Here is a 17057-nt window from a genome sequence, read left to right on the forward strand (position 1 = left end):
ATTCCAACACTCCATCCTTTTGGAGTTGGACTATGCGTTTCTTGTTAATGTGTCCAAGACGACATTTCCACAAGCATGCCTTGTCTACACTATTAGACAAGTCAATATTAAACACACTATTTCCTAAGCTATCAACACAAGTCACTGTTCATACACGCCATCACAAGGTAAAGCTTCAAACACAAAAGCACCATTCTTATAAACAGAAATTGAACCATTCAAATCATTAAAAGAGTATTTAAAACCTTGTCTGAACAATGCATGAAATGAAATAATGTTTCTCGTCATCTCAGACGAATAGCAACAATTCAACAAATCTAATCTAACATCATTATTAAGCAAAAGTTGATAAACTCCGATCTTGGTTACTGGTGAAGACTTCTTGTTTCCCATGATCAAGTTTATCCTGACTCGCTCTATCTCCTCACTTTCCCTTAGCCCCTGCAAATCAAAACAGATATGAAAACCACATCTTGTATCAAGGACCCATGAACGAGAAGATAATGAGTTATTAGATGAAATAGTGTAAATACCTGGTGAATACGACTTCACTTTGCCATCTTTGATATCCTGCAGATATTGTGGGCAGGTTCTCTTCCAATGCTCCTTTTTATTGCAATAAAAGCAAATAGCTTCCTTTGGATCAGAGACATAGGGAATGGAAGCATTGGGCTTAGCTTTTGGGCCTCCGCTAGATGACCCGACTTGGAATTTTGTCTTCCAGTTTTTCTTTGGAATACCTTTCCTCTTTTCCCCTTTCCCTGTCCAATAGCTAGAACGGGAGCACTTGTAGGAGTGGAGGCTATACTTCTACCCTTCATCCCTGCTTCAGCAGTCTGCAACAAGTTGTGCAATTGGGCCAATGTCTGCTCACTGTTGTTCAAATGGTAAGTTAAGATAAAGTGACCATAATAATCAGGCGACGAGTTCAAGACCATGTCAATGGCCAATTCCTCATCAAAATGAATGTTGAGCTTGACCAAACGCTCTATGTAGCGTTGCATTCTTTGCACATGAGACACAACCGATTCCCCCTCTTTCATCTTACAAGCCATGAGTGACTTGACTACTTCAAACTTTTCTTGACGAGCTCGCTTATGGTACTTTTCCATAAGGTCCTTGTTCATCTCAAAAGGCCAGTAGTCTTCATAGTACCTTTGTAGTTCCGGGGACATGGTTGCGACCATGATGCATGCCACTTTGGTAGCATCATCATAGTGCTTCTTGTATGCAGCATACTCTTCGGGAGTGGCTTTGGACTCATCAAGTTCTTTGAGCTCCTTTTCAAGGACATACTCTTTTTCCTCGAATTTGAGCGCCATCTTGATGTTACACATCTAATCGTTATAGTTCGAGCCATCCATAACGACTTTAGCGCAAATTTTGAGCAAAGAGAAGTTGTGGCCGGAGGATGATGAAGCAGAAGTGTTTCCAGGAGTAGACATCTGAAAAGAAAGATAGTTTTGGTTAGATTTCAAGACACCTTAATATAATAACCCAAAGATATCATATCAAGGTTAGGACCCAACTATGACGATTTACAACTTAGAAATGGGATGCCGAGATCCAAGTTCAAATCTCATAAAGGTAGGTGAATGACGATTCACCAATTCCACCATTAGACAAAATGAAATTCCTAATTATTTTGTGATACATTAAAACTATTTAATGGCATGTTTTTAATCTCGGATTATGCTCTACTATTTGTGACTGGGATACCGAGGATCACAAACTAGATGTGAATAACCATGCAAATGTGCTTGGTAACCTTATTGTCTTTATCATTAACTATTGATGTGCCGGTAAACCACACACGCTCCATCAAAATGATAATTATAAGATACCCATTACTACTCTTTATTAGTGCCTTTTAGTGTGCCGGTTAACCACACACGCTCCACTAACGACTAATAAAGCATAATGTGCAATTTCATGGATTAGCAAACTTTTCACATTTTTCCTAAAGTAACTAGAGTTGGGATTTCAAAAATAATGTTCTAGTACTTTCTTTAATAGCATTATACTTTTAATGAGAAGTAGTTGTCTTATCAAATCCGTTCTGCTAACGACCCTCCACTAATCAAGGAAGCGGTGGGTGAGAGTGGACACCCATTCAACTAGCATTTTATAGGCAGTTTCCTTATACTCCCCTTATAGATTAGCTTCGTGAATGAGGCATACTAGCGATTTGACTGACCATATTCTTATACATATATAATATTAGACTTTTAATTATAATATATATATATATATATATATATATATATATATATATATATATATATATATATATATATAAGGTGTGGTTTAAAACATTTTAAAAACTCCAAGGGTTTATATAAATTTAGAAATTTAAACTATTAAATTTTAAATTTAAATAAACCAATTATTTAGATTTAATGTTTATCTATTAATTAACTTTTAATTAATTTATTAAATCTTGTAAAGATTATCCAATTAAATTAAACAATTAATTTAATCCTAATCCTTATCCCTCTAAATTTCGAAATTTAGGGTAAGGATAATTATCCAATTAATCTAATCAAGTAACAATTATCCAAAACAAGAAACCCTAAAATGTCTAGCATATTTCAAAATTTTCAAGGGAGGAGGCTAGGGTTTTCAAAACCCTAACCCTAATTTCGTTTAGGGTTCTTTGGAAGCTAGGGTTTTTGAAAACCCTTTGATCCACAACCCTAAAATCGAAAAAATGGCCTTTAGGGTTTAATAACTAAAAACCCTAATTTGCAATTCAACAATTGTAGCAATTCAATTTAAAACAAATAATGGCTTTGATACCACTGATAGGTTTTAGGTAAAACAAATAAACTAGAAAACAATTCCTAAGTTCACATGCAACCTACTTTGGATCTATGTTTTAACTATTAAACATACAACTTTGAATTGCAAAACAAGAACCCTAGAGGAGGTGACTATTTTCGAAATTCATAAACTAGGGTGAGGAGTCACATAACTTTCAATTGTTATAGCAAATAATTGACAATTCCCTTGATCTTGATCTTGATCTTCTTGGAAGCTTAGCTCCACAAGTGTAATGCCTCGAATGGAATCACACCCAAACTAGCAAGAAGGAAAGTAGAGGGGGGAGGGAGAGGGAGTATGCAAAATCTTGGCCTTAGGGTTTCTTCAAAAGAAAGAGTGACCAAAACATGAACCAGGAGGCTCCTTATATAGCTGAGGGATCTAGGGTTTAAGGGAAACCCTAGTTATCCTTTGCTTAGGGCCTAAGCAAACCCAAGGGCCTTATCTTGGACCCCTTGGATGAATTCTCTAGGGTTTCCCCTAGGTTTTTCGTCCACCTCTTTCCAAGGGGGTTCTAGAGCCTTCCACTCAACTATTAGATAATTGCAAACCAGTCCGTGCACCTTATAATTAATACTTTTAACCCCAAAATTAATTCTGATTAATTTCTGGCTAACTATTAATTAAACATAATGATCTATAATTAATATATTAATCTTTTAACATATTAATAAATTCATTTATATTAATTTATTAATCTTATAATAAATTAATATCTCTCCTTTCATAATTTCCTTGTCTTGTTGCTAGATTTGAGGGCAACCCAAAAGGACTGTGATGCTATCAATTCAAGTACATACCAATTATAGTTATGGGCTTAGACACCTAATCCAACAAAAACAACTATCAGCAGGGGCAGAGCCAATAGGGGGCTGCCGGATGCTTTGCCCCCTTAATCCCTTTCAAAGTTCTGTTATAATATATATAGTTAATAAATCCATGAATAAGTTGAAGCCTACATCAACTATCAATATTACTAAGCCCCTCCCAATTTTTTTTCAAGTTCTATTATTATATTAAAAAATAATAAGCCTTCGTCAATTATCACTAAAAATGAGGCCCATAATCTTACTGGAAAAAATGCTACAGCGTACATACCCATTTAACTTAATCGCCTATTCGATATACCCATTTATTTTAATTCATGTTAATATTATTTTAATCGTAGATTAATAGGTACATTTTGTTCTTAAATTTTTATGTTAATTGACTATTAACCGGTATATAATTAGTAGCTTTTTATTATCCACATATAAAGTTATAGATGATTTCTCTTCTTTAAAATAAAGACGGTCTCAACATAAAATGAGTAAAATACTACTTATACTCTTAGAAAATTTATTTAGTTCTATTTTCTCAAAAATTGATCATAGTACGATATATATTTATGTTCTAATTAGTTTTTTAATACTAGTAGAATAATGATGAGAATTGGTGTTTGTAAACAGCTATTTTATAAATTTTACAGATTAGATTATGTTATTCAGAAACAAAAATATTTTAATATTTTGTTACGACACAAGCCCTCCTTATCCTAAAATCCTAGCTCCGCCCCTGACTATCAGAGTAAAATCCCAAAATCACGAATTGCAGAAAAACACGGGTGTATGCGTTGCGATCAAACCGGACCCTTCCCTTTAGAACCGGAAGTACCTGAAACCACAAACCACAAACTGTAAGAACAAAGCTTTGTGAGTTCCCCAAAATACCACATACCATACATATCATGTATCGGGTCCTGCCCAAACGAGATACGGGCCCCTCCTACACTCGCATAACGGGCCCCGTCCAGTGAGATACGAGCCCTACCCACACTCGAATAATAATGAGATACGGGCCCTGACCACACTCGAATAATAGGCCCCACCCAATGAGATACAGTCCCCGCCCACACTCGAATAATAATGAGATACATGCCCCACCAACACTCGAATAATGTGCCCCACCCAATAAACATACAAATGCAAGCGCATACAAGTATCACACAGACAAAAAATATAATAACATAACCAAATGAGGGTCGACTTGGTGCCTTAGACCCGCTAAACCCAGTGAGGAAACTCACCTCAACAGCTGATCCCATGAAAATATCTCTGACAACAGATCTGCTAGAATCCCCATGCTGTCAAACACCCCATTAACAATTGGGTTCCAAACCAAATCCAATAATTCGTAAATGGGGTAAAAGATCATTTTACCCTTCACCTAGTTTAGTCCAAGACTAAGGCCCAAACTCCCCATAAAAAGGCCTACAAACCAAAAGTCATCCAAATCCCACTTATGGCCTAATTTTCCAAATTGGGCCCAGCGCTTTCATGGGACTTACCATAAATCCCAATAACTTATTCCCAATCCAAAACACATATTCACAGCTGGTCCAACAAACCCCAAGTAATTCAAGCCCAAACAATAACCTAAATACGAAATGACACTACAAGGCCCAATATCCAAATTAGGCCCAAATCCATCATGGACCTATCTCGAGAAGGCCCAATATCCATAAACTCCCACAAGATCTAATGGTAGACCCTAGTCCACTTCTGTTCAAAGGTCAAATGCCCACATAGGTCAACAAAACAAGAAAGGTCAAGTATGCCGAGTACAACCCGCGTACTCAACTGGGACGCCCAACGTACACCCTTTGGGGCCAATACACGCAACTTACTAGATGGGTACACCCAAGGTACTCCCTTGAACCCTAATATCCTCCATTAAGCACTTAATCACTTAAGTCCTTGCTCCAAACTCTCAGATCTGATTCCTATAGATAACTTATTACGTAAAGTTGACTACTTTACTTGCATACATGGCTTAATGGGACTCTAGAGCTCAAAAGAGATTAATGAAAGCTCTTGACACATGCATGGGTCCAAATAAACCATAAAGATCACATTTTTATGCCTTTAGGACATCTAAAACATCAAGATCCTTAAGATCAATCCTCTGAAACCACTATAGCTCACAAGAACCACCTAAAGAGGCTAAAATGACTAAGAACAAACCCAAAAGAAGATCTAACCGAAGAGTGAGCAAGATAGAGACTTTATACCTTCAAGATCACAAAATAATGATGTAACTTTTGGATCTCTAAGCTCCTTTCAAGATAGTGAGTCTTTAACTTTCTCTTTCTCTTGTACAATCCACCACGGACACTCTTCCAAGCTCCAAGACTCACTTAAGGTACTCTAGGGTTTCAAGGTAGATGAAAGGAGATGAAGGCTGAATTAAAAGACCCAAAGGAAGGCCATAATGATGTTTATATAGGGTAGGAACCCCAAAATTAGGGTTTTGCTCTGAAGGGAGTACACCTCGCGTACCCCTTCGTACACCCAACGTACTCTAAGACCATCCGCGACCACTTAACCCTCTACGCCCCATGTTTACAATGAGTACACCCCGCATACTTATTGAACCTCTAAAACCCTAACTTCACTTGGCTCTAACTTCTTCGTTCTAAGTTTGTTTCCGACGAGCTTTATATCCACGAAAATGTGACGAGAAGCCCTACACTTCTAACAACCCACCCCGCCTTAAAACCTCTAGAACAATAACCCAAAATTCATGAAGACCCGAACTACCCAAATTACGATTATACCATTGGGATCTGAAACACAATTGAACTCTTGGATCACTAAAACCATAACACCCACATCAAAAAATGGCCAAATCCTTTCTTCCCTAAAGCCCTAAGCCTCATGACAACTGATAATTGGGCAACGACCTCGAATAATGAAACAATGCGAAACCAAGTGTTACAAATGCACCCAGACACTCCTAACTTCATAGTTTCTGGATACACATCAATCCGAACTATTGTACCAGGATCAGTGTTGAGTAGCTCCAACACATAATCCCTCAAAAATCCATAATGTATTTGGTAGTCTCCACTAATGATACATTCAACCATTGACTTTGCCCTAACAACGTTTTGCAATGGCATTCCTACCTCTAGTTTCTTGCACAACTCTTTGTGTAAAGCTTTCACTGAAATTTTAGGGTTACTCTGAATTTGTTGAACAATTAAGTTTGCTACGTATCTGGAAGTGCAAGCTTTAACCGCCCTTGTTTGCAAACTTTTATGCTCATCATGTACTGTTTTCACCAACCAATCCTGATCTTCATTAGCCCTCGATATTTGGACTGTCCATGGACATGTACCTTTACTGGCAATTACATCTTTGCCCTACTTCTAGTTGAGGGCCCTCCACCATCAACTACTTTAGATGACTTAATTACAACACCTTTACATTTCACCTTAATCCGGATTTTGTCATTTTTTGCTAGGTATAAAGACCTCCTTGTTGCTACAACGTGTGAGTTCATGTAGTTTTTAACATCACGCTTGGTTTTGAAGACCTGGCCAATCTGAAATGGTTTTACATGAACCTCTCCATGTGAGCATGTACTTGACTCACTCAACTCTTTTAGCAGTCTCTTCCTATGATCCTCATGAAATCCCGCAAATTGATAATCATCAGTGGCAATAAATTCCAACTCATCATCACCCATGTCATTCCTTTCAACTTTTGAATGATTGTTCAAGATTCCATGTTCATCTACATCAACAACATTATGGAATTCACTCATGTCTGCATCTACGTCAAATTGTATGTTAGACTCATCCACATTGTATTCACTGTCATCAGAATCATCTCCACTATCCTCAGAACCATGGCCACTCTCAGAATAGAAAGCCTCTCCACTATCATCACTCACCATACCCTCTAGATAATCCACTTCTGGTTGTTGTTCACATGAAGTTTGAACATTAAACTCAAGATCATAATCAGCATAAAATGAGTAATCCTCTTTAAATGGTTCGTAGTCATCAACTGTTGCAATATTAGGTCCATCATCAGCTTGGCAGCTTGGTTCTTGTACATGGTAAGTTCCCAATGGTTCTTAAGTTTCAACCGCACTAGTGATCACTTCTTCTTGAGTTTCAATTTCATGATTCACCACTTCCTCTTGAATGACATGACTTTTTTGCTAGCTTGTGACCTTATAAATGGCATAATACTCTTTAAGTAATCATGCCCTTAATCAACATCTAATACTTGTGACTGCTCATAATCAGGGTTCATAGACTTGTTTAGATCAAGCTTTCTACTACATGATACTGCTTCGCTCCTACAAGGTTTCTTTCTATTCATTTTAGGTGACACGCTATCAAGCTCCAACTCTTTAATAACAACTTTAGAAGGAGACTTGTAATAACTAGCTACCCTTGTCTGGCCAGTTTCAATATACACCCTAATAAGTCTTTGTTTAGGGACATATGATACCATTTTAAGTACATCTTGGTCATTACCTAAAGCCATTAAGCCATAGTCCAAAGGGTATTCAGGGATACATAAATGGTAGTAAAGGGTTAGCTCAGTTTTGTACCCTAGTTCTCGGACCATGTCGTCAAGCTCATGAACTGAAAATAAATCAGTGTCAACATCATCTGCATATGCTACAACACCATCAACGTATTTCCTTCCAGGTGCTTTGGTGAAGACACCACTGTAGTGTATCTTCAACGTGAAATAATTGTCATATCCTTCTGCAAACACAAAAAAAGAAAGAGTAAAATCAATGATTTCTCTACGTAAACACAATCGACCAAGAAAAAACAACTTTTGTTGTAGTATTGTAGCGTATCTTTTTCCTAAGTCCTCCACGGTTACAAATTTTTCTCGAAAACACCATATTGATAGCACCATTGCAATTCCTGCAGCTTAAAACCCTAAATCCCAATTTATGTTCTTGCTTCTACGATGGAAATGAACCCGATGAATACAGATGTAACTGGTTATCTTCTTGGGAGAGGGAAGGTTACAACTGAAATGACGAAATTACCACTGCAATATAAAATTAAAAAATGAGTTAACGGTGAAATGCTAACGGAGTGAGCCGGAAGGACCAAATGTTAAAAAATTTGAAAACATAGGGACCATCTGTGAGGTTTTTTGAAGTTAGGGACTAAACTTGATATTTCTAAAAACCACAGGGACCATTTTTGAAGTTTTGTCTCTATAAATGAATAGTTTTAATATCCTTTTGCCAAGTGTCACTCTAATACAACTCCTTTTTAATATTATGTCATGTGTCATGTGTCATGTATATATATTAGACAGTGTTGCAAAAATCGGTTTTGGCGGCTGATGAATCGACGATTAATCGCTTAGCGGCCTTAAACCGATTATGATTAGGGTGCTTGGCGAAAATTGGTCAAAATCGGTCAAAGTCAGTCTTGACGGTCCTTGGCGGCCCTTGGCGGTGTCGGCGGTCATAGGCGGGAATTTTTAAAAAAAAATCAAAAAATTTTATTTTTCAAATATTACACCAAAATTTTAAATTTTCAAAATTTTAAGCTTTCAAATTTTAAAATTTTTAACTAAAAATTTCAAAATTTCAAAATTTTAAATTTTCAAATACTTAGTTTCTTAGGGAATATGAATTTTTTAAATGATTTTATTACTAATTAAGGGTCCCCGATTAATCTCCGCCTAGTTCGATTAATCGCTTATCGCCAGTCGATCGCCAAACGATTTTTACAACCTTGATATTAGGCAATACATTTCAAAGTTCAAATTTATATTTTCTTATTATATGTTAAATTTAAAGTTATAGTAACTTTAAAATTTTGATATATATCTTAATTAATAATTTATTTAAAATGACTTCTTTAAAATAATTGATTAATAATTATAAATTTATATTATAAATATTTAAATAATTTTACAACTGTGGTTTCACGGTTATAAGGTTTATAACCGTATAATAAAATTAAGACAAAACTAATGGTCCCTGTGGTTTTCAAAAATATCAAGTTTAGTCCCTAAGTTCAAAAAACCTCACAGATGGTCCATGTGGTCTCAAAATTTTTAACAAATGGTCATTTTCGCTAACTCCGTTAACTTTTGACCGTTAAGTGAAGGGTATTTCAGTCATTTCACAACCTTAGGGACCATTTATGAAGTTTTGCCTTAATTTTTTTAAAAAAGAAAAATAAATATAATTATTTAATATTAAAGGGCCTCTCTCTCTCTCCCTCTCTCTCTCTCTCTGTCTCTCTCTCTCTCCTCTCCCTCTCTCTCTCTCCATCTTCCATTTTCTTCTTCAATTGACTGCAACACACTCGTGTCTGAGAAGCTCCATCCGAACGCCCCTGCTGCTGTTACTTTTCTGTTGAGAATTATTATCGGAGACGAGGCAAAAGGACCGAGGAAGGCTCACTGGAAAAAGAATTCATCCCCACCACTTTACCTCCTTAGCTTCGTTGGAGCTCAACCCCAAACACCCCACCTCAATCGTTGTTGCTGCAGCTGCTCCGATTCCCTTCCGAATCATTGCTATCGGTGACAAGGAAGAAACCACGATGAGGCTCGTCGGGGAGCAGCCTCGCCACCTCCTCCGGTCGTTCATCGCATCTCCCCCCCTTCGCACATTTCCTCATCGGAGTTGCAGGCGCAACTTACCCGTTTCCCTTGGATCTTCCTTCCTTCCTTCTCCTTCGTATGTCAATGCTTAAGCAGCTCTTGCTGCTTCGGATCTTATTCCTCTTTCATCAGTTCGATTGAGCACCTGTGACACTCCCTTTGATTGGTGATTGCAACTGCCTCCCTCCCATGTGCGTTTTGATGCCGGATCGGGAAAAGTAACAGTGAAAGAGGGCTCGTCGGAGATCGACGCCACCCCTCCTCACGATTGCCAGCCAGTGTCGGAGACTCCAATCGTCCGCCTTGCTCGTTTCTTTCCTTCCTGATCAGATGAAGGAGAAGACTAAGAATCAAAGATCCTTTTCCCCCATTTATAGTTATTGATAATCAGCCATTTGTGTTTGCTCTTTGTGATCGATTGCCACCACCGAACCACCAATTCCCTGCCATCGAACTATCGTCCGTTCTCTTACCTATCTGATGAAGAAGACGACCCTTGTTTCATTTATCAGAATTGTCAAAAATACAGCTACTGTTCATCGTCTTCTCCACCTTCTTTACCCATCTTGATCAACAACCATCACAACCAAGCACTATTACCGTTTATCGTCTTTGGAACTGAAAATCCCGTCTCCCATCATTTTATGGTTATGCATCATTCACAATGGATCAACTGGAAAACACGAAGAACTTGACTGAACTTGTGGAGTGGTATGCGAAAAACGGGCGGCTATATTAACGGGTGAATCTGGTGGTGGTCGGCGGTGACTGGAGGAAGGAATCGAAGGATCTGGAAGAGTAAGCCCATATGAGCATTCAAACATTTTTGTTTTTTTTTTTTAACTTAGGGACTAAACTTGATATTTTTAAAAACCACAGGGACCATTTTTGAAGTTTTGTCTAAAATTAAACAATTCATAAAAATACTAAACTGCTGTATTCACAAGAAAGCGTGAATCCACCCGTTACCAAATCCTATCTCGTCTTCCTCCTCTCAACCCCTTCCATTCTCAAAACAATGCATTCATCATCATCTTTATCTTCTTCAAGAACCAAAAATCCATGTCATGACGATAAATCCACCACCAAATCTACCGACACTAGTAAATCTAACGGGAAATTGACGAAATTAGATCTCCCTCTCTCCATTCTCAGCCCCTCTTCACTCCTGTTCTTCAAATCCCCATCTCTCATCACCACCCAACTTCATCCCAACACAAACCCCATTCTTAATCTCCAAAAAATAGTCACTGCATCACCCGATAGTTTCGTTCGTAATTTCCATAACTCCATTGATAAATGTCTCCGTGATTTTCATCATTTTGCTTCCAACAATCCCCTTTTCACCAAATTGCATTCTGCCGCCTCTCAATACCACAAATTCTGCCAGGTATTTTAATAATTTTACCCTTTAGGCTTCCATAACTGATGCTTGTAATTCGTTTCTTCGTAACCAATGCCGCTGTTCTACAATTTGCTAAATAGTGTTTTTGCTTCGCAACTAATAGACCTATTCTTAATTCAGTCGAGTTAATACTTATAGTCGTGGTTAATTTGATTATACTCTGTTCTTTTTTTATAATCAATGTTTGAAGCATTTACATTTCACCAAAAGGGCATAGTTTACCTTGGTAGAGAGGAATTACATGTTTCCAATCGTAGAAAATTAGAGACAAATGTTTGGCGATGTTAATTTCTTCCTTGCTAGTTTTTATCCTGAAGAATCATCATGAATTCTCTGTTAATTTAATGAAAGATGGCTTGTTTATATACATTAAGATGTTACTTTTTGACTTAATGAACTTAAAAAGGGATACATGACTTAATCTGATAAATATATATATGAGTGTTTATTTTTGACTTAGGGGCTGTTTGTGTTGCCTCTTACCGGTCACTAAGAGGTAACCCCCTGACTCAGTCAGCAGTCTTACCGTTTGTTTCGCTAAAATTTCACCTCTTACTCGGTCAGTAGCTCTTACCCAATCAGCTAAAAAATATTGCTGACTGAGTTAGAGGTTAAGGTGAAATTTTAGCGAAACAAACGGTAGGTAAGACTGCCGACTGAGTCCGCGGTTACCTCTTACTCAGTCAGTAGCTCTTACCCAATCGGCTAAAAAATATTGCTGACTGAGTAAGTATGACAACTTGGTTTCAGTCAGATGTAGATTTAGTCAGAAGACTTTGCAGAAAGAACGACTTAACAGATAAAATCAAAGAAAGGAGACTATCTATCAACTCTTAATCCTTTACTTGTTCACACTCATTTATCTTTTCCTTCTATTTCTCAAATGTGTCATCATTTTCTCAACAAAATTTATGGCTAAATACAACGAATCACATGTACTTCATCTTTTGTGTGTATTATACTTTCAGATTAATTTTAGAAGCGACATGAAATCAAACAATTTGTCGAATCACAATTTTGCAGCGATTCTTCCTGGAGATTCATTGGCAGGGCTTGTGGTATCAAATGGTATTTTAAATTTTTTAAATATTTACAACTCATTGTTGGTCGCTCGGCTAGTTCTTACCTGGTTTCCAAACACTCCTCAAGTTATTGTGAACCCCCTAAGGTATTATTATAAAAAAAAAAACTAAATACAAGAAATAGCAACATACTTTCATTTCTCTCTATTACAACATTCTACTTTTGTTTTTTTATTAAAGCGTTACACTTCGAAAAAATCTACCCAATTGTAGCATTGTACTTCCAATTTTTTCTCACAATATTATTATACTTTGAAAAAATAAAAATCCACCTAGTTATAGTAACATTACTACATTATTGCACTAGAAATTTAAAAAATTGTTAATGTTGGTTTTATATTTTTATTTTTACAGCACTTTATGCGACCCATATTTAAACATTTTTCGTGGGGTTATTCCACCACTTGGAGGGACTTTGGATCTTTCTCCTATTCTTGCATTTCTTGTACTAAACGCCTTAACAAGCACAGCTTCTGCACTTCCTGCTGAACTTCCATCTCAAAGAGGCTCATCATCTGAAAAACATCCATCTTTTCTTACTTCAATATCTCATCTTACAACTTCACAAAAGAAGTGGTTGAAAAGGTTTAATGCAGATAAGTCAAAGGGCTCAGAGTGTAATTTGTAACATTATATTTATATGTTGTTGTGAAGTTTACTCATATGGTTTTTTAATTTTTAATCATCGTTCATATCCACTCGTATTTTTTAGATCTTCAAGAACAAGCTTCAAGGTTAGGGGTAATGTAGTAAATAGTAATCTAAATATACATTTTTTTTCTTCCTTTTATTATGTTTTAACGCTTAGCTTTCAAGTTTGTCTTATTTTTGTGAAAGTTTTGTACTCTTTTCATGGACACGTGACATAGGTTTATTGAAATAATTTAGTTAAATTGTTCAAATTTTTTTAAGTTTAGTGCAAACAATACCATAACAAAATTTTATAACAATCGAACAATTCTGAAATTTGATTACAGTCTTTCTCAACATTTTTACAACAATTGGATAAAAGTGAAACTTGGTTAATATTTTATGTAACTATTTAAAAAAAAAAAAAAAGATTCCACGCCATTGAACAGGAATTCTCGTAAACGTTACAAAATTTAGACTGGTTAGTGTTTAGTGACATTATTTAGTATTTAAGAATATAATCAACTTTTTTTTTTTTCCTATAAAGATCCCTAAAACTCCAACCTTACACAATCTTCCCTAGTGGAATAGAGAATCCATATCCTCCATGATGATATTGTTTGTCATCTTTTTTATGGAATCAGGTTCCTATACATAAAAGAGAAAATAACAAAGGGGGTTGATTGATCGATCAATTACTTCATTAAAATAACCAAAAAATTCATTAAAACCCTAAATGGAGCATGAAGGCACACGTAGGAGACATGAAAGGCGATCGGCAACTAAAAAGTTGTTGGCTATAAGCTTGGGAGTTCTAGCTGTAGTGTCACCACTCTTTATTGACAGGAAATCACAGACTCTTGAAGAATTGGAGCTTGAAGATGAACCTTTAATCAGTATTTCCACTTATGCCTTTCTAGTTTTGTTTGTTTTGATAATGGTTGTGGGGTTTTCGTGTTATTTGGATCAGAGTCTTACTAGGTTTGATCCTTATTGGATATATAGAGTTGGAGGTTCTTCTGGTGGGATCATAGCGTTGCTACTAGTTCTTACTTTTGTTTTGAAGTGTAGGGATTTTTAGGGTTAGAATCTTTTTCTTTTTGATAGCATATTAGTGTGTACCTTGTGAAACTCAACTGATTTTGTTTGTCAAGCAACATATAATAATTAGCTTTTTGTATGCCTATCAAAACCAAAAAAAAAAGTATGGTATATGTATGATTGGTGCATATTATGATATTATGATGTTTGATCATGTTCTTGCGTTCTTACTTCTAGATGGACTTTGTAAGTGAGATCCGATATTCAAGTTTGGGCATCACGTTCCTTATTCGGTAACATTATGATTTACTTTCTTCGTGTTGATTATGTGATCGGTTGGTCAGATGTTAAGCTGATATACATAATGTTTCCTATAAGAGCATAATCTAGTTTTGTGAAAAATTACTTTCCGCTATCCGTTAATCACGTCTGTAGCATCTTTTCTTTAGTTAGGATCATGGTTAACTGTTAGCACCACTAGTTCCTTATTTTTTAGCGTTTCCTTTACTCTTTAAATATTATGTAATGTAATTGCGTTACGAAGATGAGAAGAATTTTAGTAAAAGTATATCGATAGTCTTGTTTTGTTCTTTGGGAGGTTGACCATTTCGAACTGTACTTTATCATAGTATGTGAATCTTTAACTTGGTTATCACTTATTTTAAATCTCTTGATTCCATTTTCAATCCCCAAACATCCAAATTCCACATTTACAATTGGGGAGAAAGAAGAACACATCATACAAAATTATCCATCATTATTTTGGTACCATTGTAAATGATTTTCCTTGGCCTCGGCTAACAATATGAGTACCATCAATCTTATAAGGAATGATCTCTAATCATTTTGTAGATTGAACTGTTGGTAAATGTGGTGAACAAGGTGGTTTCTGGAATCACGAAATTAATCTTGGATTTCAAGTAGGATTGTATAAATCACTTTTCGAATTTCATATTTCGCCCCTTGCCTCTTAGTTAATTACCATGAAATTCAAATTATAAGGGATAATCCTACAAAGAAAACTTTGATTCTAGGAACAAAATGAAAATCAAGAGACCAAAATAATGATTAGAGAGAATTTGAATTCTTAGGGATTCCAAATACATTAGTTAACGAGTATATCACATCCAAAATTTGGATAAGGATGATGGCTTTTACGAAGTTACTAGAAGTTATCAGAAGTTATATGTCAAAAACTAACATATTGATTCTGTCAACACATGGTTAAAACGACCGATCTCAAGGCAGCGTGAGCTGCCTTCTACCATGTTAAAAAAATTTAGAATTCATATTTTCCATAACATGTCCTCTTATTAAAATACATTTTTCGGGACAGGGCTTTGCCCCAAACCTTGCAAGAGTAGCCTACTCATTACTGATCACTTGCTAGCAAAACCCCTAGGGTCGGGGGAGCTTCCCCTAGAACACCACAACGGGGCGCAACTCCCTTTACCCTAGTCATTTTGGTCATACCGAGAACAAAGTCATCTAAGAAAAGTGTACATTTCGCCCTCCCAACTTGTATAAAATTAGAATTTGAACTCCATTGGTCATCTTGCAAATTCCATTACACTAAAACAACTTGGTAACAGTAAAATCACCAACAGTCCTAAGGATACTTCAAGATAACATACACATAAGTTCTAAGAAAGCATTTATTATCAACCTAATTAAATACCTGAAGATAAATACACACAAGATCTAAACATGATATTATTATTAAAGCGAGTGTTCAAATTCATTCTTGATTGTTTAAAGCTAAGTCCTAATTAGCTTTTTGAAGCATGTATACACTTAAACAATCACATAGGTAATTCTTTTATTCATGTTCATGATTACATTTTATCATAGGAATATTAAGAATATAAATTAAACCTTTTCGACTACAGGTTCGAACACACTAACTCGAGATGTTTCTCTATGTGTGTTCATTCCCAAAGTGTGAACTTTCCTTATTGAATTCAACTTTTCACATCATGTTAGAAGGGAATTAGGTGTCTTATCATTAAGGATTTGTATGGACTTTAATCCCATACCTATCACGAATTATGCACCGAGTCTTGGGCCAAATCTTTTGTGAGATGGTCTTCCAGATTATGTGATAATGTTACAAACTCCAACGAAATTACACCATTCTTAATTAACTCTCTAACCATGTTATGTATAACACCCAAATATTTATAATTTTCATTATAAACTTCATCACAAGTGTTATCCAAGTGGCAGTAATATCATAATGTATAGAAATAGGTGCGATTGAATTTGACCACAACAAAATCACATAAACTAAATTCCTTAATCACTCCACCTCTTTACCCTTTTCGGCTAAAACAAAAAGCTCATTCCATTGTTGAATTTGTGATGCAAGTTTTTTTTTAAATGCCTTAGAAATAACACTTACCCAAGCAATATACCCAACCACTAGTAAAAGAATGTCCATTTATGTTAAATATCTAACTTGCATTCGAACATTCTTCTAAATAATCTCTCAACACATAATCAACATGAGGATATACACGATCACGCATTCACTTTGCCCCGATCATCTGATGTACCTGAAAACATTGAAACCAACAATTATAAGCGAAAACTTAGTGAGTTCCGACAAAATACCTCACACAACAATACATATACAATGCATGCACACCG

General features: G+C 36.0%; 2 protein-coding genes across 2 annotated transcripts; both read left to right on the plus strand.

Annotated features, from left to right (window-relative positions):
- Positions 1 to 11185: 11185 nt before the first annotated feature.
- On the plus strand, positions 11186 to 13435 carry LOC111888547 (ylmG homolog protein 2, chloroplastic). Its single transcript, XM_023884697.3, has 3 exons — positions 11186 to 11640; positions 12624 to 12823; positions 13092 to 13435. The coding sequence occupies exons 1-3, from the start codon at positions 11269 to 11271 to the stop codon at positions 13363 to 13365; spliced, it is 846 nt and encodes a 281-aa protein (XP_023740465.1). The 5' UTR covers positions 11186 to 11268; the 3' UTR covers positions 13366 to 13435.
- A 151-nt stretch (positions 13436 to 13586) lies between these two features.
- Positions 13587 to 14622, plus strand: LOC111888548 (uncharacterized). Its single transcript, XM_023884698.3, has one exon. The coding sequence runs from the start codon at positions 14104 to 14106 to the stop codon at positions 14446 to 14448; it is 345 nt and encodes a 114-aa protein (XP_023740466.1). The 5' UTR covers positions 13587 to 14103; the 3' UTR covers positions 14449 to 14622.
- The last annotated feature ends 2435 nt before the right edge of the window (positions 14623 to 17057 follow it).

This window comes from Lactuca sativa, chromosome 7, assembly GCF_002870075.4.
Source record: "Lactuca sativa cultivar Salinas chromosome 7, Lsat_Salinas_v11, whole genome shotgun sequence".
Lineage (NCBI taxonomy): Eukaryota > Viridiplantae > Streptophyta > Magnoliopsida > Asterales > Asteraceae > Lactuca > Lactuca sativa.

Bases quoted from the DNA above. Each gene is read 5' to 3' on its own strand.
- LOC111888548 (XM_023884698.3), top strand. From the start codon at position 14,104: ATGGAGCATGAAGGCACACGTAGGAGACATGAAAGGCGATCGGCAACT.
- LOC111888547 (XM_023884697.3), top strand. From the start codon at position 11,269: ATGCATTCATCATCATCTTTATCTTCTTCAAGAACCAAAAATCCATGT. The intron at 11,641-12,623 runs GTATTTTAATAA...TTATACTTTCAG, and splicing joins AATACCACAAATTCTGCCAG to ATTAATTTTAGAAGCGACAT. The intron at 12,824-13,091 runs GTATTATTATAA...TTATTTTTACAG, and splicing joins GTTATTGTGAACCCCCTAAG to CACTTTATGCGACCCATATT.